The sequence below is a fragment of the Lissotriton vulgaris genome, chromosome 7, assembly GCF_964263255.1.
Source record: "Lissotriton vulgaris chromosome 7, aLisVul1.2, whole genome shotgun sequence".
NCBI lineage: Eukaryota > Metazoa > Chordata > Amphibia > Caudata > Salamandridae > Lissotriton > Lissotriton vulgaris.
In genome coordinates this window covers 1,213,856,578-1,213,879,664 of record NC_141695.1, presented here as the reverse complement: position 1 = coordinate 1,213,879,664, position 23,087 = coordinate 1,213,856,578, and the positions used below count along the sequence as shown (strand labels likewise).

General features: G+C 44.2%; 1 protein-coding gene across 2 annotated transcripts in view; it reads left to right on the top strand.

The window, feature by feature from the left end:
• Positions 1 to 15,879: 15,879 nt before the first annotated feature.
• Positions 15,880 to 23,087, top strand: part of LOC147703263 (uncharacterized) — a 54,129-nt gene continuing 46,921 nt past the window's right edge. For both annotated transcript variants that reach the window (XM_086928899.1, XM_086928898.1), the window contains exons 1-2: positions 15,880 to 16,025; positions 20,462 to 20,505. In XM_086928899.1, the coding sequence (XP_086785025.1) occupies positions 15,977 to 16,025; positions 20,462 to 20,505 (93 nt within the window). In that variant the 5' untranslated portion in view covers positions 15,880 to 15,976. The remainder of the gene's footprint in view (positions 16,026 to 20,461; positions 20,506 to 23,087) is intronic.

The window sequence follows — 23,087 nt, the reverse complement described above, 5'->3', positions numbered from 1 at the left end:
ACAGATTCAAAATGAATTCGGTCCAGAACCCGCTTTAAATCTAGGTATGAAATTACTGAAAGATTTCAAGCAGGTCACGGCTATATTATTAGCCAACATAAAGGGAGAAGCAGCATCTGTGGCGATTCGCCAGAAGTTGAGGGAAACAGATATAAAAGATCCTGTTGAGCTTGCCAAAATCATAGAAAAGTGCTATGAAGAATTAGGTAGAGACAGCTTGGGTGGGAAACCAGTTAAGCCCCAACTGCTCGAAAATCCTGAAAAATTATTTATTAAAAATAATTTAAACACTCCTAAAAAGAGCTGGGATGGAAATAAACAATCCACTCCCAAGGAAAAAGTTTTCCAGTCCAGAGGAAGGTCTCCTCGACGGAGGGAAAGAACTCCGACTCGAGAACGCCAGTCTCCCCAACGGGAGCCCTCTGAGAAAAGATATAACCTTAGAAATAGGGATAATCTGAAAAAACCTGATAGATATCAAAGTATTGATACACGTCCCTCTCGATCTCTTCCACAGAATTTGGAAAGAAGAGGACGGTCAGACCCAGGAGAGCACACCAAGTCCAAAGACAAGGAATCTGCTCAAAATAAGAAATCTCAATTTCAGAAAAAGAAGGTAGCCAGTATTAGAGTAATCAACCATGCCGAAAATACTGAGGACACAGTTGAAAAACGGGGAGTGGGCATTGACAATGTTGGACAGTGCAGCAGAAATCAGTATAGCGCGCAAGATCTTGATGAGTCATCTGGAGACAGTGGACACGAATGAATACATTCAGGTTGAAACTGCCGACGCCAGACTTAGCGAGCCCCATAAAATATACGAAATAACATTGCGTATAGAGGGTGATAAGACTAGGAAAATTAAGGGTCTATTTTGGGATAAGCTCTCAAAAGACTATGATATTCTGTTAGCTGAAAAAGATTGGCCCCCGGAGTTTGTCAGGGAGTGCCCTCGTGGCGAAGAAGTGATTATGCCTGCCTTCTCGAATCACATACCGATTCACAAAAAATACACATATGCAAGGAAATGGGCAGTAGCCCAGGCACCTGCATTGTATAAAAATCATGTAGGATGGGATGAGGATTCACCGCCTCACAAAATCCAACTAAAAAGTGAACCAACTGCCCAACGGCAGTATCCCATAAAGCAAGAAGCTAAAAAACAGGTCAGGGAGATCTTAGATCAACTTGAGTACCAGGGGGTGATTGAAACATGCACCTCTCAAATGAACAATCCTTTGTTTCCTGTCTCCAAGCCAGACAATTCATATCGTCTAGTTTTGGACTACAGACATCTTAATACATGTTGCAAAACTTTTGCAGTACAAAACTCGCATAGTGCAGCCCTAATGAATAATATAGTTAGGAAAAAATATAAAACGACATTAGACATTTCTAATGGTTTCTTTTGTCAAAATATTGCACCAGAAAGCAGATATTTGACCGCTTTCTCCGCATTTGGGTCACAGAAAAAATTCTGTCAGCCATTTTGTTTGCCATGTGCTACCATGTGCTCGCCATGCGCTCTGTCCTACCTTTCTGTTAACTGCTCTTGAAATCTGCCTAGAGACAAACTACATTTAGCATCTTCCACCTTCGCACATGCTCAGTTGAGCTTGCAGCTGTCCATGCAGCTGCTGTTAGATTGTAACTGTCAGGATGTGTTCACCAGAATAAGCAACTGTTAGCTCCTCCCACTTGTTGACTGTGCATTTTCTGTATGACCTTATATGTACCTAAAACCAGCATTTTGTACTTGTACCACCTTCAATGGAGCTCCTGTGTGGGTATAAAACATAAATAGCAAAGTAATCATGAAAAAAGAAATCATAACCCAAAAAGCAGAGGTGGTCAGGCAACAACTGTCGCCAACCTCAAAGGAAGCCAGGCAACTCCATGCATGTAAGCACTACAAGGAACATTAGATATGTGCAACAGAACACACAGATGCGGTAGGTAGAGGTAGAACTCCTACCAGAAAACATTAATAACTCCAAGCGAGTGCCAATGAGTATGATCACTTAGTGCCAAGCATCTGGCTAGCTCAAACTGTATCATGTAATATTCATCGTAATGTAAACTTAATTTACCTCTGAGTGTGAGCAGCATGCTATTTTGAATAAAAATATTAGCATGGTAAAACACAAACACAATAAAATATTACTCACCAAGTCCTGAAATCTTAATTCCTAGCAGGTCAATCAGGTCCTGCTCAAAGTCAATAATGTTGGCCCAGTGTTTTCTCAACTGCTGTTGGGTGCACTGAACTTAAATGTTGTGGCACCCTACCCCAGCCCAGCTGACGCTCATGCAGGGCATACCTGCTCCCAGGCCTGCCGCTTGCTGACAGCATGGTGGGGAGGTGGTGCTCCGGGAAACAACCTTTACAACGCAACTTTTACAACGCACTACCATTACAACAAAACTTTTACAATGCAACATCCATTACAACGCATGCATTTACAATGCAACCATTACAACGCATGACACTACAACGCACACCACTACAATGCATGCCATTACAACGCAGTCATTACAATGCATACCATTACAACGCATAGCATTACAACACATAGTACCCTTACACTATCCAACACTTACCCTACTGTTGCACCCCCTGGAGTTAGAATAGTAATTTCTACCCCTACACTATCCAACACTTACCCTACTGTTGACCCCCTGGAGTTAGAATAGTAATTTTAATCCCAACACTATCCAACACTTACCCTACTGTTGCACCCCCTGGAGTTAGAATAGTAATTTTTACCCCTACACTATCCAATACTTACCTTACATGCAATGTAATGTTATGCGTTGTAACTGTAGTATGCATTGTAGTGGAATGCGTTGTAAAGGTAGTTTCAAAGAATTTGTTGTAATGGCATGCGTTGTAATGGTATGCATTGTAATGGATGTTGCGGTGTAAAAAATGCGTTGTAAAGGTAGACGTTGTAAAAGTATGCGTTGTAACGTCATACATCATGGTGCTCCACATAAAAAACATATGCTGCCACTTCTGCCTCTTTAAATTGGTGCTAGCTGCACTGCTTGGTGGAGATGACGACCGCACGGCATGCACCTAACAGCCGCACTAGTGCTGCCACTCCCTCTCTCACCCCTCTCTCACTCCTCTGCCATGGTGCTTGGTGAGGAAAAAAAAAGAGTGGAGAAAAAGGATGGAAGAAAGGAAGAACTAAGGGAGTAAAGGAAAAACCAAAAAAGTAAAACAAATTACGAAAAACATTAAAGGCAAAAACTTAAAATACACAAACACAAAGAAACACTGACATAATAAAGGAAAGTAAGGGGTGGACGAGAAGGATAGGGGTAGAATTGTCAAGATTAAGGGTGATCTGAAAACAGGTCCAGCAGCACCATGCACAGAACAGGAAAGAAAAATGGGTGCATCCATACAAACAGAGTTGTGCTGTTTGCGTGCAGTTTCCAGCGCGGAAACACACATCGTACTACTGGAACACAAAATGGTTGCACAAATAGGCGTGTCGAGCAACTCTGCCCACCCTCAGAATTCCATTGAATCTCGCAGAGGATTTGGTCTGCTTCAGGGATTTCCTCAAACCAGAACTCCGGGAACATTGCCCAAGTGTACTGCACACACATGCCCTAAAATGGCAGGCCTGAGACATGTTTGAAGGGGTTACTTAAGTGAGTGGCACAATCAGTTCTGGCAGCCCAATAGCAGCATTTAATTTACAGACCCTGGGCACATGTAGTGCACTTTGCTAGGGACTTTTAAGTAATTTAATATACCGATTGGGACAAGCCAATATTATCCTAATCATAGGAGAGTGTACATGTACTTCAGCACATGTTAGCAGTGGTTCAGTACTCCAAATACCAGCAAAAAAGAGGTCATAAAAAGTGGAGGAGTAAGGCAAAATAAGTTTGGAGGAGACCACCGTAAGGCTGACAGGTATACCATTAAATGCAAAAACAATTGATGGACAGAATGCATAACAATGTCATACATTCACCCCAGTACAGAGATCTGGGCCTACAGCCATCATTTTTTTGCTCACCATGCCATTCCAGTTTTAACCCAGCCATATGCAAATCAGTCTTGACCCTGTCCCCAATGGGAACAGTCCAGTCGGAACTGCCAATCCAGTAAGGCACAGTTTTACTAACTGCAATATATTCAGATAGCTGATCAATGTAATACTTGATTTTGAATTAGATGTAGTAATAGTTAATATGAATGCAGGCATTGCTGGATGTAGAAAGGGAGTTGGTGGTTATGAGGCATTCCAAGGTAGGAAAAGAAATGGTGTGGATGGCTGTGCAGCTTAGAAACTCTTATTAGTAGAATCCAGGGACCATATTTAATCACTATTGGAATATGAGGATCCCTCCATTTGAGTCATAACTGGAATCTGGGGACCCTGGCCTAGGCATTTTCAATGACGTGAACTAGAAAACAATACACAAAATGAAAGAAACTGACATTTATCCAAGAATTACACATTTTGCTTCTTGTATCTTTAAATGTTGTTTTTTATTTTTATTTTAAGTGTTCGTAGATCCTGTGATTACGCGTTGCAGACCCCCAGGGATCCCCGGCCCACAGATAAAGAGCCACTGCCCTAGGTGACATGTACTATTCTTATTCCCTATGAGGGAGAGTTAAGCCAGGATTCTGTAATGCATAATCACAGGTGTGAGAGTCAGTGAGGTTTGTTATGTGGTAACATGGATATTGCCTAATATACTATTGTGAAGCACGCACATATGAATATATAGCTGGGTGTCAGTCAGTTGATAGACTAGTTGTGAACGCATAGGAAAGGAATAAGGTTGGTCATATTAACACATTTGTGGCAGACATGTTTCAGGAAGGGAAATTAATTCTGAGAATTAGAGATGGGAATATGGTATACATATAAATTAACTGGTGGGAGACATGTTTAGGTCATAGAGGGGCATGAATGGGTATGGAATGCTGTTGAATTTGGAGGCTCATTTCTGTTTCTACTTGCTAAATTAAGAGGACACATACCATTTGTTCAGGTCCAGAAGAAGAAGCATAGCATTGCCCTGACAACCCCAATAGAGCAGGGGCTCCGCAGACCTTCAGAGTCCCCCATTCAGCCAAAGGCAAGACTGTGCCCATCCATGCCTGGACCACGCCCAGCACCAGGAGCCCTGGCTTCTCCATCCCATCGAACGACACCACCACAGAATTCTGAACCCAGGTTGCACCAACAATCTCTGCTGCACAACATCCCTTCAGACCACCGAAGGACTTTTCTTCTGCCAACACAGCCACCTCACCTCAGCACCGAAGCAACCAACCTCACCAGCAACACAACAATCGCACCCGCTACATCAACTGAGACCCCCACAACAAAAATTTCAGTCAACCCTACTCATCGCACATTCTCTCAGTAAACACCATGGAGATCTGGGACACTATCTCCTCCCTAGGTTCAAATGTCATCTTTCTCACTGAAACATGGCTTAACCCTGCCCCTGCACCAGACATCGCCACTACCATCCCTGAAGGTTATGAGATAATGCACCAAGACCGTATCGATAAGCACAAACGTGGAATCGTCATCATCTGCAGGGACAGTATCCTCTGCACAGCATCTCCAGGTGACCCAACACCAGTAATGGAACACCTCAACTTCCAACTCAACACAGATAGGAAAAGCACCATCAGAGGCACCCTTGCCTACAGACCACCAGAACCACGCCCAGCTTCTGCAACAAAAATCCTGGAAATCATTGCCCTTATTGCATTCAACTCCAACCACTTCATCTGTCTAGGGGACCTCAACTTCCACTTTGACGACCCTAGCAACACCAACTCTATCAACCTCCTGAAAGGCATGAGCAGCATTCTATTCAAACATAAATTCAGGACACACGCTCGACCCCATCTTCACCTCCTGTGACTACGTCAAGTACACCCACAAAACGCCACTCAAATAGTTCAACCACTAAAGAATACACGTCACCATCTGAGGACCCAACTTTTCCAGAGATGGGCCCCTCAGATCCATGTAAGGTAACTGGCAAAGTATATCAGAAGACCAGTGGAGAGACACGCTCTGCTCCCACCTCCCAGACTCTACACATGACCCTGAACAACCAGCAGAGAACTTCAACCAGTGGATCACAAAAAGCACCAATGTCATCGCCCCCATCAAGACAGACAAGATCAAAGAACATAGCAAAAGTGTGAGCTGGTTCACCAAAGGTCTGCACTCCACCAAAGACAACTGTTGACAGCGTGAAAGGAAATGGTGCATCAGCAAAATAAATGACCACACCACCTAGGGGGCCACTGTCAACTAGTACCATCGCCTCCTAAAAGAAACTAAGAAGAACGCCCTAGCAGACAGCATCAAACCCAGTGCAAACCACAGCAAAGAGTTCTTCACCATAATGAAGGGGTTAAGAAAATCCTACAGCCACATTTAACAATATCACTCCCTCCCACGAATTGTGCATCAACCTTGCAGACTTCTTGCACTACAGGATCTTTGCCGTCAACAAAAACTTCAAACGCCAACCATCCACTGCATAAAGCTTCAACCAGCACAAACCCACAAATAAAAAACACATTCTTGACAACTGGGAACTCCTTACCCGCAAGACACTATCTCCATCATGAACTCCATGCACCCTGGAGCACCCACGGGTCCATGCCCCTGCCCTATCTTCAACCTTGGAAGGAAAGCAATCACCGACAAGCTCGCGAAGTTGCTAAACACCTCAATCACCACTGCATCCTTCCCTGAAGACAGTTAACACACTGACGTGAGGCCCCTCCTGAAAAAAACCTCCTGCCGATCCAGCCAAATTGAGGAAATACTGACCCATCTCACTGCTTCCAGTGGCAGCTGCCTCAAAACGATAGTGTATAAATAAAAAACAATGTCCCAATAGGAAATAATAAACAGTCAATTAATTATGCATGCACATTGCATTGCTAGCAAGGGAAAAAGGAGACTCTCTAATAAACTTTCAGGCAAGGTAGTAAATCATCTTGTTTTATGGTGAAATGTATGGTCGGAATATTACAGTTATAAGCAGCACTGCATATATTCAAATTAGATGACAACCAAAAAGAAACTTGGTGCTCTACAAAAAGTAACTGTGGTGCAGGTGGCGACGCAAGTGAAGAAGTGAAACAGCAGAAACGGCGCACTGTGAGAGGGTGCAACTTATCTCCCGCTCGTGTCCCTTTCTTTACAGGACTCGTGCTGGATCGGCGGATCACAGATGACCGCCCAGCGCTTCTAGACCTGTATGTACACATTTATTTCTGCCTTTTGCTAACCGTCAATAAATGATTCCATATGCTGACTCTAGACCCCCACTGCCTTTTAACCTACAGAGCCTCGGTGCAGGTCACCATTCAATCACGGAGGACCAATTAATATCGTCCAATCCTTCAGGTAATTACTACCGGGTTTTCCAAACTCTAACAGCCTGATTCATGATCGGGCCGTTTTGCGAGGCTCAAATAGCGAATCATAAGGAATCGCTATTTGAGACTCGCAAAACGGTAATCATGTAGGAATCGCAATATTAATTGCGATTCCCACTGATTCCTTATTTGCGATTAGCTAATTGCTAATCGCAAATAAGGAATAACTCCCCATGCATTCCTATGGGCCAAAAGGCCCATAGGAATGCATGGGGAGTATTCCTTATTTGCGATTAGCAATTTGCTACTCGCAAATAAGATAGCGATTTAAAGGGTGCCAGGGGTGTCCAAAGGACACCCTGTAGCACCCCTTAAATATAAATTGAAACAGGTGTTGCGCACACACATGTCCAAAGGACATGTGTGTGTGCAACATGCAACTTAGAAAAATGCTTTTAAAAGCATTTTTCTAAGTTTTTGCTATTTACCGAGAGGTCTGACCTCTCGGTAAATAGCGGCCCAAAATTGCATTTTCGCAATTTTCAAATGCTTCATGAATTGCATTTAAGGAATCTCAAATAGAGATTCCTTAAATGTAATTCCTCGCAATTTAGCGATTTAGTAATTACCGATTTTTGCATTTGGGATGCTGAATCCCAAATGCAAAAATCGCACTCGCAAAGGGCCGGATTCTCAGAATCCGGCCCTTTGCGAGCCGATTTAGCCTTCATGAATAAGGCTGTTAGTCCCTTCCCTACCACCGGTTCCTTGTTCCTCATTCCCTCCTTCTCTTTCCCCTTGCAGCACGCCCCTAACAAGACAGCCAAGTCCTGATGATGATCCTTATTTACATGGATCGAAACGCCGTCGACTACACAGCTTATTAATAGGCGCATTCTCTATATTGTGGTTCTTAAAAACAAAAATTGGAAATATAACATTGTATCTGTGATTTCACTTTGTCACATGATCCGAACCACTCACTGTAGATAAGTTGCACCCTCTCACAGTGCGCCGTTTCTGCTGTTTCACTTCTTCACTTGCGTCGCCACTTGCACCACAGTTACTTTTTGTAGAGCACCAAGTTTCTTTTTGGTTGTCATCTAATTTGAATATATGCAGTGCTGCTTATAACTGTATTATTCCGACCATACATTTCACCATAAAACAAGATGATTTACTACCTTGCCTGAAAGTTTATTAGAGAGTCTCCTTTTTCCCTTGCTAGCAATGCAATGTGCATGCATAATTAATTGACTGTTTATTATTTCCTATTGGGACATTGTTTTTTATTTATACCTTCCTACCCAGTCCTAATCAGGTATATGGGTCATACTCCTGTTAACTGTACTATCAAAACGATAGTGGGCAGGCAAGATGGGGGATTTAGGGGAACATAATGATTTTTTAAAACATACCTCTTGCTGCCCCTGATGCCGACGGTCACCTCAATCCTTCAATCTCAGCAGTCTCAGGGAAGGCACAGGCTTCCCACCAAATCCAGACACTGCTCTCATGCTATAAGAGCAGGTCCAGGATTGGTCTGAGTAGCCTGGTCTGCCATTCAGACACTGCCTGGAAGCCTGCAGCTTTTCTCCAACCCAGCTGTGAACACAGCCGGGTTGGAGAAATAGAAATGTGCATGTCTGTTTGGCTGGCCTAAGACGGATGGCCAAACTTACATGCACACCACTCCTCCACCTCCTGACCTAGCCCTGTCCTACACAGGCATGTCAGCCAGACAGGGAAAAATACAATTACATTGTTTTAACATCATTTTTTTTCGGTGATTGACTCTCACAAGTAGGGCGACACTCCTCCGCCATTAAGGAGGAGCCACCCCTGACTGCTACCCTACCGAGCAAAAGTCCTCGAGAGAGCAATCAAACAGCAACTCACCCAATACCTAGAAGACCACAACCTCCTGAACCCCTCCCAATATGGATTTCCAACTAACCGTAGCACCAAGACAGCCCTGACTGTAGCTACTGATGACATCAGATCCCTCCTGGATTGGGGGGGCAGCAGCCCTCGTTCTCCTAGACCTGTCCGCTGGATTTGACACCGTCTCCCACTACATCTATATCAACAGACTCCACAACATCAGGATTCAAGGAAAGACCCTCAATTGGATCGCCTCATACCCCAAAAGCAGAACCCAAAGGAACCATCTCCCGCTGTTCACCTAAGATCTCAAGAAGATCATCTGTGAAGTCCCCCAAGGATTGTCTCTCAGCCCCACCCTCTTCAACACTTATATGCCCACCTTGGCCAACACCATCAGGTCACATGGACTCAAAATCATCTCCTTATTCAGATGACACACAGCTCATCCTCTCACTGTCGAAGATTCCTCTGCCACAAAAGCTAAGTTCCACAGATGCATTATGAATGTCGCTGACTGGAATAAGGATAACTATCTCAAACTCAACTCAGAAAAAACAGAAGTCCTCATCTTTGGGAACAACACCTCGACTCATGGTGGCCCATGGAGCTTAGCACAACACATGTCCCAACAGACAACACACGCAACTACTATTTCATCTTAGACAGCAAGCTATCCATGTAGAAATAAGTTGACGCAGTGACATCGGCACGCTTTCATACCCTTAGCATGCTCTGCAAGATCTCCAGGTGGCTCCCGGTAAACATGAGAAGGACAGTAATGCAGGCCCTCATGACCAGCAGACTGACAACAGAAACAAACTCTACGTAGGGATCACTGGACGCCTCCTGAAGAGACGTCAGACAATACAGAACTCAGTGGAAAGACTCATACTCAACCTCCACAGAAGGACCCACATCACACTCAATCTCAAGAAACTACACTGGCTCCCAATTCAGATGAAAACCAGTTCAAGATGCTAACCCACGCATACAAGGCCCTGCACAATGAACAAACAGCATTTATCAACAAACACATAACCTTTCACCAACCCACCAGACACCTCCGATTAACCTCTCGCTCCCTCGCAGACACCCCACAGATCCATCCAGCCCACAGCGGAGGATGCTCCTTCTCGCACATAGCAGCCAAGGCTTGGAACAATCTTCAATTAAGCAATCAGGGTTTTTAAAGCGCAATCTATTCACCCGGAAAGGGTCTCGAGGCGCTGAGGAAAAGGGGGATGGGGCGGGGTTCTTCTGTTCCTGGTAGTTCACTGAGTTCCATCGAAGAGCCAAGTCTTGAGGTCCTTTAGGAACTTAGGGAGTGATGCAGTCTGTCGGAGGTGGAGGGGTAGGGAGTTCCATGTCTTGGCCACGAGAAGGGAGATGGAGCGACCTGCTGTTCAGTTTTTCCTGATCCGAGGAACCGTTGCAAGGGAGTGCTGGGCCGAGCGGAAAGAGCACTAGGGAGCGTGAAATGTAAGGTGGTGGTTCAAGATGGCGGGTCAATAATTGTGAAGGGTCTTGTGTGTGTGAGTAGCTTGAAGGTGATTCTCTTCATAACGGGAAGCCATTGTAGTGTCTGAAGGTGTTGGCTGATGTTGCAGTGGCATGGTAGATCAAGGTCTAGTCTGGCTACTGATGAGGGTGTTTGTGACAGTTTTCCTGTGTTTGGGGGGGTCTACTTGAAGGTCTTACAGAGGAGGTGGAGGGTGTGGTAGCAGGAGGAGGAGATGGCGTTGATCTGAGGTTGCTTGACTGGTCCGTGGGGGAGGGGAAGTTCCCAGGACGTGGGGCCACCAGGTGTTGTCCCAGGCATTGGGGTGTGGGCTCATGATGATTACCTAGGTATTGTCCATGTTGAGTTGAAGATAGATGTTCTTCATCCATCTGGTGACAAATTTCATTCTATCTTGAAATTTGTGTTTGGTGATGTTGGAGTCGTTAGATAGGGAGAGGATGAGTTGGGTGTTGTCTGCTTACGATGTGATGTTGAGTCTGTGTGCTCTAACAATGGATGCGAATGGGCCATGTAGAGGTTAAAAAGGGTTGGGTTGATGGAGGATGCTTGTGAGACCCCGAAGGTGGTTGGAGTTGGTTCTAAAAGAAATGGAGGGAGTCTTACTCATTGCGTTGCGCTGGAGAGGTAAGAGAGTATCCAGTTGAGGGCCTTGTTCCAGACTCCTGCGTCATGGAGTCTGCGGGCTAGGGTGTGGTGAGATACAGTGTTGATGGCCGTGGAAAGGTCTAGGAGGATGAGGGCCACAGTCTTTCCTCTATCGAGGAGCGTGCCGATGTCATCTGTTGCTGCGAGGAGTGTGGTTTCGGTGCTGTGGTTCTTCCTGAAGCCTGATTGGGAGTAGTAAAGGATGTGGTTCTCTTCAATGAAGGTGGAGAGTTGCCTGTTGACGGCTTTTTCCATGACTTTGGACAGGTAAGGGAGTAGGGAGATCGGTCTGAAATTCTTGAGATCGGTGGGGGCCGCTGAAGGTTTTTTTCATGAGACGGTTGTTCTTTGCATGCTTCCAGTCATCGGGGAAGAAGGCAGACTCAAAGGAACGGTTGATGATACTTTGAAGCTCTGGACAATGATGCCTGCTGCTTTGCGGTAGGTGCAGTGGGGATAGGGGTCCGTGGGGGCCCCGGAGTGGGTGGTCCTCAATATTCTCAGAGTGTCTTCCATGCTGAGGGTGGTCCAGCGGTCTAGTGTTGGCTGCATGCCGACACTAGACAGGGGGGGTTCCTCGTAGGGGTTGTTGTTGTCGAAGTTGTCATTGATGGCCTTGATTTTGTAATGGAAGAAGGTACTGAGTCTGTCGCAGAGGTCCTGGGAGGGAGTGGTGTCTATGGGATCGCTGTTGGTTTGGGCAAACTCTTTGATGCCATAGAGTTCCTTGCTGTTGTGTGCATCGATGAAGATTCTGTCCTGGAAAGCTTGCTTCCTGGAGAGTCTGATGAGCTTGTGGTGGGCAGCAGTAGCAGATTTGAAATTGTCGAGGTCTGTCATGGTTTTGGAGTTCCTCTATAGTTTTTCGAGTCATCTGCAGGTGCGTCTGCAGTCTCGAAGTTCAGATTAAAACTGTCTGGCTTTCTTGCGTGGGGCATGGAGGCTTTCTTGAGGGGGGGGCGATGGTGTTGGTGCAGTCTATGATCCAATTGTGTATATTTCCGGCGACGATGGTGGAGTCATCGTCTGTTGTGGTTGGAGTGGAGTTGCCGAGGGTGGCGGCAAGCTGGTCGTCAGCGATCTTGTTCCAATTCCTGTACAGGAGCTGATGTGGGCAACTGCGGGGAATGTTGGCTTTGAAGGGGAAGTGAACACAGCAGTGATCTTTCCATGGGAGTTCGAAGGTGTGGCTGAAGGTGATGGAGTTCCCAGCTGTGAAAATGGGAACGAGGATGTGTCTAGCTGTGTGCATTGGTCTGGTACTATCTGCTTGTGTCTTATGTTGTGGAGGTTGTCCAGGAGGGAGGCAGAGTTGAGGTCCTGGTGGTTGTCGAGGTGGAAGTTGAGGTCTCCTAGCAGTATAAAATCAGTGAAGGTGATGGCATGCAGCGTGATGATGCCTGTGACGGAGTTCGAAAAAGGAGAGCGGGGTCTGGGTGGTCTGTAGATGAGGGTGCCTCGGAGGGTGGAGAATGGGTGGGTGTGGATCTTGAAATGAAGGTGTTCCTTCAGGTGTGTGGGCCCATCGAAATAGGTGGTCAGTTGGAGACTGGCCTTGTGGGCGATGCCTCCTCCGAACCGAATGTATGATGTTATAACACATACATTTACAACACATGTCCTTTTTTATTTTAATGTTTTTATTGGTATTTACAGGTTACATAAATTGACAAAACATACAGACTTGACGTTCTTTGAAGGATTATCGCGCCGGGCATTTGTGATGAGTTCAACGGTACAACTTTGTTCGCCCTGTTGGACTGGCCCACAAGTAACATGTAAAACTTATTGTCGCCATTGGCTGGCTCTTAGTTAGAAATATAAAACATAAAACATGGAACCTGGAGTGATGGTTGTTGTTTGTGACAGAACATCCCTACCAGGCTAGAGGTCTGGTTATGTTTTGTCTATGGTGGTTTGAAGGAGTCTATCAGATTATCTAGTTTAGACCACATCTCTCTATTGGGGTGTCTCCCTGGTGTGTTTCTGAGGGTGGTGTAGACTGCACCTCTGAGGAAGATCACCCAGTTTAGCCACCCTTTGAATGTGGCCTTGGTTGTGTCCTTCCAGTTTGTGAGTATCATTTTTGCTGCTTAAGTGAGGAGGAAGTCAAGGAGATTTCTGTCTTCGTGGGTGAAGATGCCTGATGAGATGTGTGCTGTGACGATTGTGGGGAATGTTTGCTTAAGGCTGCAACCTAGCGCTCTGTTTGTGAGGTCTAGCACCTTTTTCCAGAACTGTTTGACTTTCGTGCAGCTAAATATGAGGTGTTCTAGGTCTCCTCTTTCTGTTCCGCAGTTCCAGCAAGTGTCGTTGTCCTCTAGACCTATGGAGGCTAGTCGTGCTGGTGTCCAATGTACACCAGCACTACTAGCTGCAACACAGGCCTGCTTTTAAACTTACCTCAGGCCTCAGCAATGCGCAAGTGCAGAAAAGGCTGCTGGCCTCTAGATTGCTATGTCCTTTTATATACTAGGGAGGTAAAGGTAGTTTCGAGCCCCCTGCCCTATTATGTACTAGGGTCTGATAGGTATTTCATGTCAATCATAGGGGTACCCTAACCCATAGTGTAAGCTAGTGTATGTAGGTGTTTTATCTGTGTTCTAAATGTGTTTTCAGCATAGCACTGGCCCTGGGTCTGGTTAGGCAGAGAAAGGGAAAGTCAGAGTCAGTTACCACCAGTACCAGTCAGCACAAAATGGGGGTGTACAGGGCACAAGGTTGACTTTGCAACATTGATCAAGAAGGAAACCTTTGCATTTTGTGTTTATCTTGTCACATTTGCTCTGGGTTCAGCCAGTTGTCAGGTATGTCTAATAACGCAATGCTGCTTATTCTTGTATCAACGGATATGGTATTTTCTTTTCTTTCTCTGACTGCAGTGAGAAAAGTATGTAAAAGTTACTTAGGTGATAATCTCACTGGGGTGCAGGGAGTGTTAATGGAAAGGTTGGAGGCGGTCATTGTTTCTACTACATACATTTATAAAACTATTAGCAGCACCCCAACTCTGAAAATTGTGCCAGAACCACTGGGAGCTGGTATTAAAATATCTTCCTCCCCTGCGTAACTCTCAGTTTAAACGTGATTACTTTATTCACAATCTGGTATGGTAAGTAGAAACTCGTGCAACTTAAAGTAAGCTGTACAAATGGACACCTGCGTTTACAATGATAGGGCTTGAAAAAGTACATGGGCCGTCAAACTACAATTTCTTTGATTCCCACTACCAGTTTTAGAACAACAATTATGCCATCGTGCATGCATCAATGCACCATCTGATTAGAGCATTTAGCACATTTCAAATAATCCTTTTGCATCCTTCCTTGGCAATTTTCATCCAAGATCTGGTTCGAATTACACATTGCGACCTTTAAAGCATTTCTACGGCCAGGCAGTTATCTTCAAGTTTAATTTGGGTCAGAAGAAAGCTACTGGGGCATCTCCAAAGATTAAAAGATGTGACCAATAAAAAGCGTCGTCAGTGATGTAAATGTGGGGATCTCGAGGTCCGTAATTGCATCCAAACGGAGAGGGACATTCCTTCCCATCTGCTGATAACAAGGTGTATTCCTTTTCACTCTGAAGGCCCATGTAAAGTGATTCCCTACTCGTTTCAATAATTCTTATTGTTTTATATTACATTTAATTATATTGTATTTCGCTTCTGTTTTTTGGTGCACTGCATGGATGAAGTGCATACAATTTTAAAATAATTGTCATGCTGTCCTGTTCTTTCCCTGACAAGTTTTTCTTTTTTATTGTTGTAATTGACTTAAAACGGAGGTGGCCAACATGCATAAAAGTCTATAAATTGAAGCTCCCCCGATGCCCTATGTCAATTAAATCTTAAGAATACGTTGACAAGTAAACGGTGTATGGGTGGACATGCTCCCCTGGAAACGATAACCGTTTTGCTTCCGAGGGTCAAAGCCGAAGCTCGGAATAACATAGGCAGTGCCAAGGTAAAGCATAACGTATTCATTTTATTGATGACATGTTGACGACCGAGTAAACGTGAAGCAAATGCACGTTGTGTGGCGTCATGGGCCCTAGGCCCTCAATGTCGCAGCAGTAATGACACGGACAACAGATACCACTGACTGTAGTTCACTGACTTCAGGCACGTGCGCCCGGCCTCTTTTATTAGCGGAGTCACCTGATGTTGCACCTGTGAGGGATCGCTCTGTGTTTCCGCGTCCACACGTTGCAGACAGAAACCGGACAGGAAGGATGAATAAAACTAGGACACATGGATAAACAGATAAAAAAGAAAGATGACACAAACACGTCCAAAAAGTTAATAGATTATTCGTGTTAACCTTTTGCAAACAAATATTGGGAAATGTCCCGGAATGATTTGCTGATGATATCTGAGTCTTCCCATCGTCCTGGCACCTGGGAGGAGTGTGCCTGCGCGAGCGCCTGATTTGAGTATAAGTATGAGTGACTGGAAGGGTTTACAAAGCTGCGCGCCTAAGAACATCCCAGCAAACCACTAGGACCGTCCGCGCGCAGTCATGAGGGGGCGCATTGTCTTCCTGCTCCTGGCACTTGGCTGCTGCTTGGGTAAGTAAACATTAGACGATTCACCAGCCAAAGCTTGTCAGGTTTATAAATCAACAGTGCTTAAGGGATTACAAGTCACCTTTTCAAGCTCTGAACTGATTGTGTTAGCTTACCTGCGGCTACCTTTTTATTGGAACTGTTATACTTGTGCATTCAAAGCAATTAGTTGATTTTAATGCATTATCAGTTGTTAATTTCTGAAACAGTGATGAGGGGTAAACTACCTACAATCAAAAAAGAAAGCAGAGGGCCATTCATATTAAAAAGTTATCCATCTCCAGTTTTACATTTTTCCCTCATACACAACTAATACGTGTCAAGACTGTAATGAGAAAACCACATGGAGCTAAAATGCTTCACCTTACTTGATTCACAAACCCCAAATTATGGCTCGACAGATTTCTGACAAGAAATCCCTTTATAGGCTTGTGGTTGCCCGATATCAGTTGGTAACTCCCACTCTACCCCCTCTCAAGCATTGCCTTAAAATATCCGAGCGATGTCTACAAAAGGGCGTGGTCTTCTAGAAACTGTAGCCAAGCTGGTTGGCAACGGGTTTGACATCTCACACTCAACTCTTCAGGGCCACTAGTAATTGAAGATACCTAGAAATGCCACTGACAATCTATTTGCTCATCCATTCTCAGTAGTAGGGCTCCTTATACTCCTTGGGTTTACTCTTCGTTGTCACCTGATGTGAACTCCACTGGCTTCTTCAACCCTGGACATAAGCAAATGAATGCCCAACAAATGCTCAGTTTTATGATGTCCCAAGTTAGTGTAAAATTCCTCAGAATCCACATGTTTCGTGTTTTTGAACTACAGTGTCTGAGTGAAGAAGATAAGGGGTGAACCTCAAGAAGGTACACAGTTCTCCTGCATGTGGGGTCATCTACAATAGCACTATATTTCCGCCTGCGGGGCTAAATTCTCAATACTGGGGTTTTCTGTTAATCATCCTTCAACCTATTGCTATCCAAACTATACCAGAAGATATGGCATCACCAGTAGAGAGACTTGAATTTCTACATGCTAAAGACATTATAAATATATAGGTCCTTATTTAGAGTTTTGTGGACATGTTCTAGTGCCATATTACAAATGCATTGTTGCCTATGGCACTTGTCATTCGGGGACAGGGTATCCTGCACATTTTTATGAAGTTGAGGGTGACTTTTGGCCTCTGCTATCACTGTCTTTAGAGTGAGTGTTCAGAAATATCTGGCAGTATGTCTGCACCTATAAATTCAGGGAGTAGCATCTTTAGTCTGGGGCTAAATTGCCTTAGATGAGAGACAAGTTAAGCAAGGAAGTATATTCCCTATAAAGCATGGAGACCTAAGGCATGAGCCTGCCATGACTAATGCCTGTGGATGAGCCGGACCGTACCTGCCTTAATGATAATTAACAACAGTGATAACAAAATGCACACTGCTGAAATTAGAATGTAATGCTGCAATGCTCATATATACTTTCATTATACGAAAGTGAATATCGCTACTGCTGACGGGTGCATCAAACCAGGGCTTTAAGTGGGCCGGGTCTCAAGGGGTCTGAGCACCGGCAGTTTTTTTCAGGGGGCCTCGAAACGGGTCTCTATCGGGCTCTGTTTTGAGCGCTGACACAGGTAGCCCTTTTTTTCCCGGACTGCAATGACCGCTGTTTGCCGTCACTGCAGTCCGGAAAAAGTGCCATGGCTCAAAACAAAGCCTGATAGAGACCCGTTTCGAGACAGCACCAGGCACATGGATGCCCGCTGCTCACACTGCTCACTTCTCAGTAGTAGAGAAGTTACAGCACGACGTCATGCCAGGGGAGCGTTGTGGGGGAAGGGAAATCCTTTAAGAGTCATTTTCTTTCTGGATTTCCCTTCTCTTTCTGAAACTCAGGAGCAGCAACATTGTGGTAGGGTCACCAAGGATTTAATTGGAAGCTTTGTCAATATTATATACAAGTTATAGTTGCAGTTTATTTATCTTCTGCAAGTAATAACCATTGACAAAGCCAATATTACTTACTTATTGTAGGTATGATGTTACTTGTATCAAATATCTGGATGCAATGACGGAAACAGCAAAATATAAGTCGGGCGGCACCCTATGCCTCCCGCACAGATTTTTTGCGTAAGTGATTTAAAGCCACGCCCCTAATTACACTGGCCACGCCCCTTTGAGAGACCCCCTAGTTTTTTATCCCACTTAAAGCCCTGCATCAAACGTTCGTCTGTTTGTCTCTCTGACATGTTGTCATGGCACACCGGCTTTCCTGCGGTGAGAACCGACGTGGGCGGGGTAGGTGTCTACATGCCTGAGACAGCAGCGAGTCAGGTGCTAGGCTATCAGCACTGACCCCACCAGGTCTGCCGGGAGGATTACCACCCAGGGACCGCGGTCCCAGGGAGGGCTTCATTGAAGGGGTGATCCTGCGACACAAGCCAGGTCGTATACCTAGGTCCTTAATTCTTAAGGAACACTATAGCAATTTATGAGCACTTAAGGTCCTGATGAATTGCCCTGTTGGGCATGAAACATGTCGACCGCACTTGGACTGAGGGTTGAATGAGGCCTGACTACCCTAACTATCACGCCTCAGTACCCCTCACCTCTTCACATTTTTTAATGAGGCAGTGAGCCATGCAATTAAAGGTTTCCCTCTTTGGACTCCACTGACCTGTTTTAACCTCACCCACGCTCACCTTTGCACTTTTCTAGGCCCCTCACACACATGCACCCACTGGCATAAGGAATAAAAGATCTCCGTAAAAGAGCGGCACTTTTGTGCTGCCCGACGGGCATTGCACCGCCAGCCTGCCGTTGGAGCAGGGTGCCAATGATGATACTGAACATTCATCGGGTGGGATGACATCAGCCATTCAACCTTTGGTATGTGTGAGGCACCCTAGATTCCGAAAAGGGATTACTTTACTCTCTGCTATGTCACACCCTGGAAGAGAAAGACCATTGTGAGTTTCTCTAGTTAATCTTGTTGGGGAACTTTGTACTTACTTTGTTGATTCTCATGTTGTCATGGCATTCTTAAGGATTGATTTCAGGATGTCATTGAATCATGAACTTACATATCTTGGTAACTTTTTAGTAAAGAGTGCCATTGATTTATTAGTGCTGCGTTCTGCATGGGCAGGAGGGTAGGGTTGTTATAATGACAGTGACATGCAGTTGAATAATTTGCGTTTTAGAGCATTTCTTTTATAGCTCTGGCTATATCCGATGTGCGCCCAAAATTCACTCCCTGTAGCCGAGATGACTCAGGAGGGAGCGCTTTGGTCAATAGTGCAACACTTCACAGGTTGGAGTTCCAATCCTGTTCGTGTCACAATTTTCCTGTGAATGCATATTTTCATTGAGCCAATTGGTTCAAAAGACATAGATTGAAACATGTTATCTGTTGCCTAGGCCATGCATTCTTAATATAGTGACTACCTAAGGGCATTGCTCACCTTGTCGAGACATAACAGAACACACATTGGATTTAAATGTATTGCTGGTTGCAGGCTTCCATGAGAAGCCGTCATATAGGTTAATGTTTTTTTTTTATTTGTCCTCCACCCTTTAACTAATCTCCCTGGTTTATAGTACCACAGATAACAGCACAACATTTTGCCTTTCTCAATGAGCTAGTCATAAAACTTCCACGGAGTTTCAAGAACATATAGTACACATCTGCTTACCAAGCTACAACTGACAACAAAAAACTGTTTATTATTAATCACATAGGCGAAACCTATTGCATTTACCAATGCGTGTTAATGTTTGGGAGTAGATAACGTTGAGGGTGTTGTGTGATGTTGCAGGACGCCAGGTACTGTTTTGAAATATTGGATGAAAGGAGGAGGGATGGATATAACATGGGGTGGGCCCTGGCACCAGGACCATGGGTTTAATATGGGCTAAGGGTAGGTGAAGGGAAGGCCACCTCATGTAAGACACCCCTTAAGACACTTTTACTCCTGCACAGCTGATGATAATAACAGAAGATGAAGTAGCGGAAGCATACGAAACACAAAACAAAACATTGTGAATAAACGGGATCTTTCAAACATCAGGGCACTTCGTCTAGTTGCCTATTCGATGTCCATCAGGGCCCCTCAGTAAAAATCATCCCCACTACTCACAGTTATCCATTTATAACTTTATGTATCATTAATAAGGAATGTCTCTGTTGAAGTGAAATAAAGTAACACCAGAACTGGGCTAGGCTCATTTCGCTTTATGGGATGTTCTTCCAAAAACTCTGGATTAAGACACATTTTATTAGGGAAACATCAGTCGTTTGATTTGTGAGACAGCATGTGCCAAAGAGAGATTTCAAGTCGTGGTGCGTGCAGTTTTTGTGAAATGCAATGACATTAAGTATTTATCTGCCTTAAGGTGATAGTCTGTCAGTGATTTTCAACTGTACCGTTTTATGTTCCGCAGCAAAAGCGACAGCCTTCAATATTCCTGGGATGGAAAACTTGCCGGTAAGTTGGTCCTCATGGTGAAAGGCTGTAAGAAATAAGAGCAGCTGAATTAAAGAGCCTTACCTTTACCAGTAGCCATGGACAATGCATACTCACTTCAGGCACATCATAAGACTTTCCCAAGAATAGCTGTTAATCCATTTGAACGAGACGAGGATCAATTTGAAAAGTCCGCCCACAGACTAGTTATGTTCACACTTTTGAAATTAGTCAAAAATGCGGAGTGCTCTGCAGGGGTCTATCCAACCTGGGGAGTTGGTCAAATACAATAAAACTAGTCTGAACCACCATGCGGGTCTTCACTGCTTAGTAATTATATTCACTCACCTGCAGGGGTTGAAAAGTGTAAATAAATTCCGCACTGCAGAATACTGACCAAGAATATCCAACTATTAGAGAGATTCAATTGTTAATCGCATTTGAAGAACCAAAAAATCCCATCAATCTGCACCCCGCACACAATGCTTCGTCCATGTCTATGTTCGGGGAAAGAGTGCTTCAGAAAATACTTTATATGAGAAAGATTCCCCCCTAAAAATCTCTCCAAACAATTCGCTTTAAGAAAAAGTGCCCTGAGGATAAAAAAGGCCTAATACATGAACGCATTGTCCCATTGACAGAGAATATTAAAACCCTCTGACACACCAGACCCTAGGTATCCCTCGTAAGAGTTCACTTAACGATATATTGTCTACGTAGAGCAGTAATTCCACCAATAAAACCCGATGTTGGACAATGTGTAACTGGCCACGGTAAATGGAAGCACCATGAAAGAAAACATGCCATGGCGAGGAAATGTCACTGTTCAGAGTAATGCCGAGTCGATGAGATAGCATAGGATACATGTCAGAATATGGTGTGCACATATATGATGTGCAAATTAGACTAGCCATAATGTTGAGTCTTACAATATAGTTGAGGTAATGTTCAATTTACTCCTCTTAACTACACATCGATATACCTTGAAGATATGCATATTGTCAAAGTACATCAACGTGAAGTCAGAATGCTAAATCTTCACTTACTTACATGGGCTTACACTGTCACTATTGTGGTAGTCAATATTTCGGCTCTTTTACTCCACTGTATATGAAATTGTTCCTAACCAATGTTCCAGGGACACGTTCTTTATCATTCATGCTCAATTTTACTAGTCATTAATGGACCCCTCCCCGTGTCCCCCCAGTTTAGACCCAGCCATTTGAAAATCAGTCTTGACCCTGTGCCTCATGGAAAGAATCAAGCCTGAACTTCCCAGCAGGCCCTCTCTGGACTGGAAACAAGCATCCTGGGACCAGTTTCGAGGCATCACCCTCACCAGCCAGGCTAGCTTGAATCCAGTGTCACAGTAGGGTGAGAAAGCAAAGACACAAAGATGATTAACAGAATGCAGAGCTAATGAAAAATTTAGCTCCAGTCAAGAGATCTGGGTTAAATCCGTTATTCTTTTGCTCAACATACCACTCCAGTTTAGACCTAACCATATGCAAATCAGACTTGACCCTGTGCCTCATGGGAGCAGCCTAGACCGAACTGTCAAGTCAAACTCGGTGGTGAAGTGAGCTAAAGATCGATGATGGATTCAACCCAGATCTGTGACTAGGGGTGAGTGTCTGAAAAATGTCAGTGCTCCGTCAATCATCTCCTCGTGTTTGCCTAGTCATTAGTGAATACAGTATCAGTCATGTCTGGAATTCAGAAAAGTGTTTTTTTTATATGGAAATATATTTCCTTTATAGTCTATGGTGTCAACATTTATTACAAGTCAAACAACTGTTAAAAAGTAATGTATGACGTTACAACGCATACATTTACAACGCATGCCTTTACAACATAGTTTTTACATCACAACATCCTTTACAACGCATACATTTATATCGCATACCATTACAACAAATTGTTTTAAACTACATATACAACGCATTCTATTACATCACATTATATCTTTACAATGCATACCATTGCAACACTTTTTTTAAAAATACATTTACAACGCATTCCACTCCATTACATCACATTATATCTTTACAACGCATACCATTGCAGCACATACCATTACATTGCATTTAAGGTAAGTGTTGGATAGTGTAGGGGTAAACATTACTCTTCTAACTCCAGGGATGTGCAACAGTAGGGTAAGTGTTGGATAGTGTAGGGGTAAAAATTACTATTCTAACTCTAGGTGGTGCAACAGTAGGGTAAGTGTTGGATAGTGTAGGGGTACTATGAATTTTAATGGTATGCGTTGTAATGACATGCAATGTAATGCCCGCGTTGTAGTGACATGCGTTGTAGTGTCATGCATTATAGTGACATGCAATGTGATGGATGCGTTGTAACGGATGTTGCGATGTAATGACTGTGTTGTAAATGTAGTGCGATGTAATGAATGCGTTGTAAAGGTTGCTTCCCTGTTAAAAGTGATCATAGAAAATACAACCTTGCCAAATGAAACCCTTGTCAAGTAGATGGCAATCTGAAGTGATAGTGAGAGTATCTTCGAGCCCTACTACCCACAAAGTCAGAAAACTGTATGTATATATGCTTTATAGTCTTCCGCTGTTAACGGGTCAGGACACCCA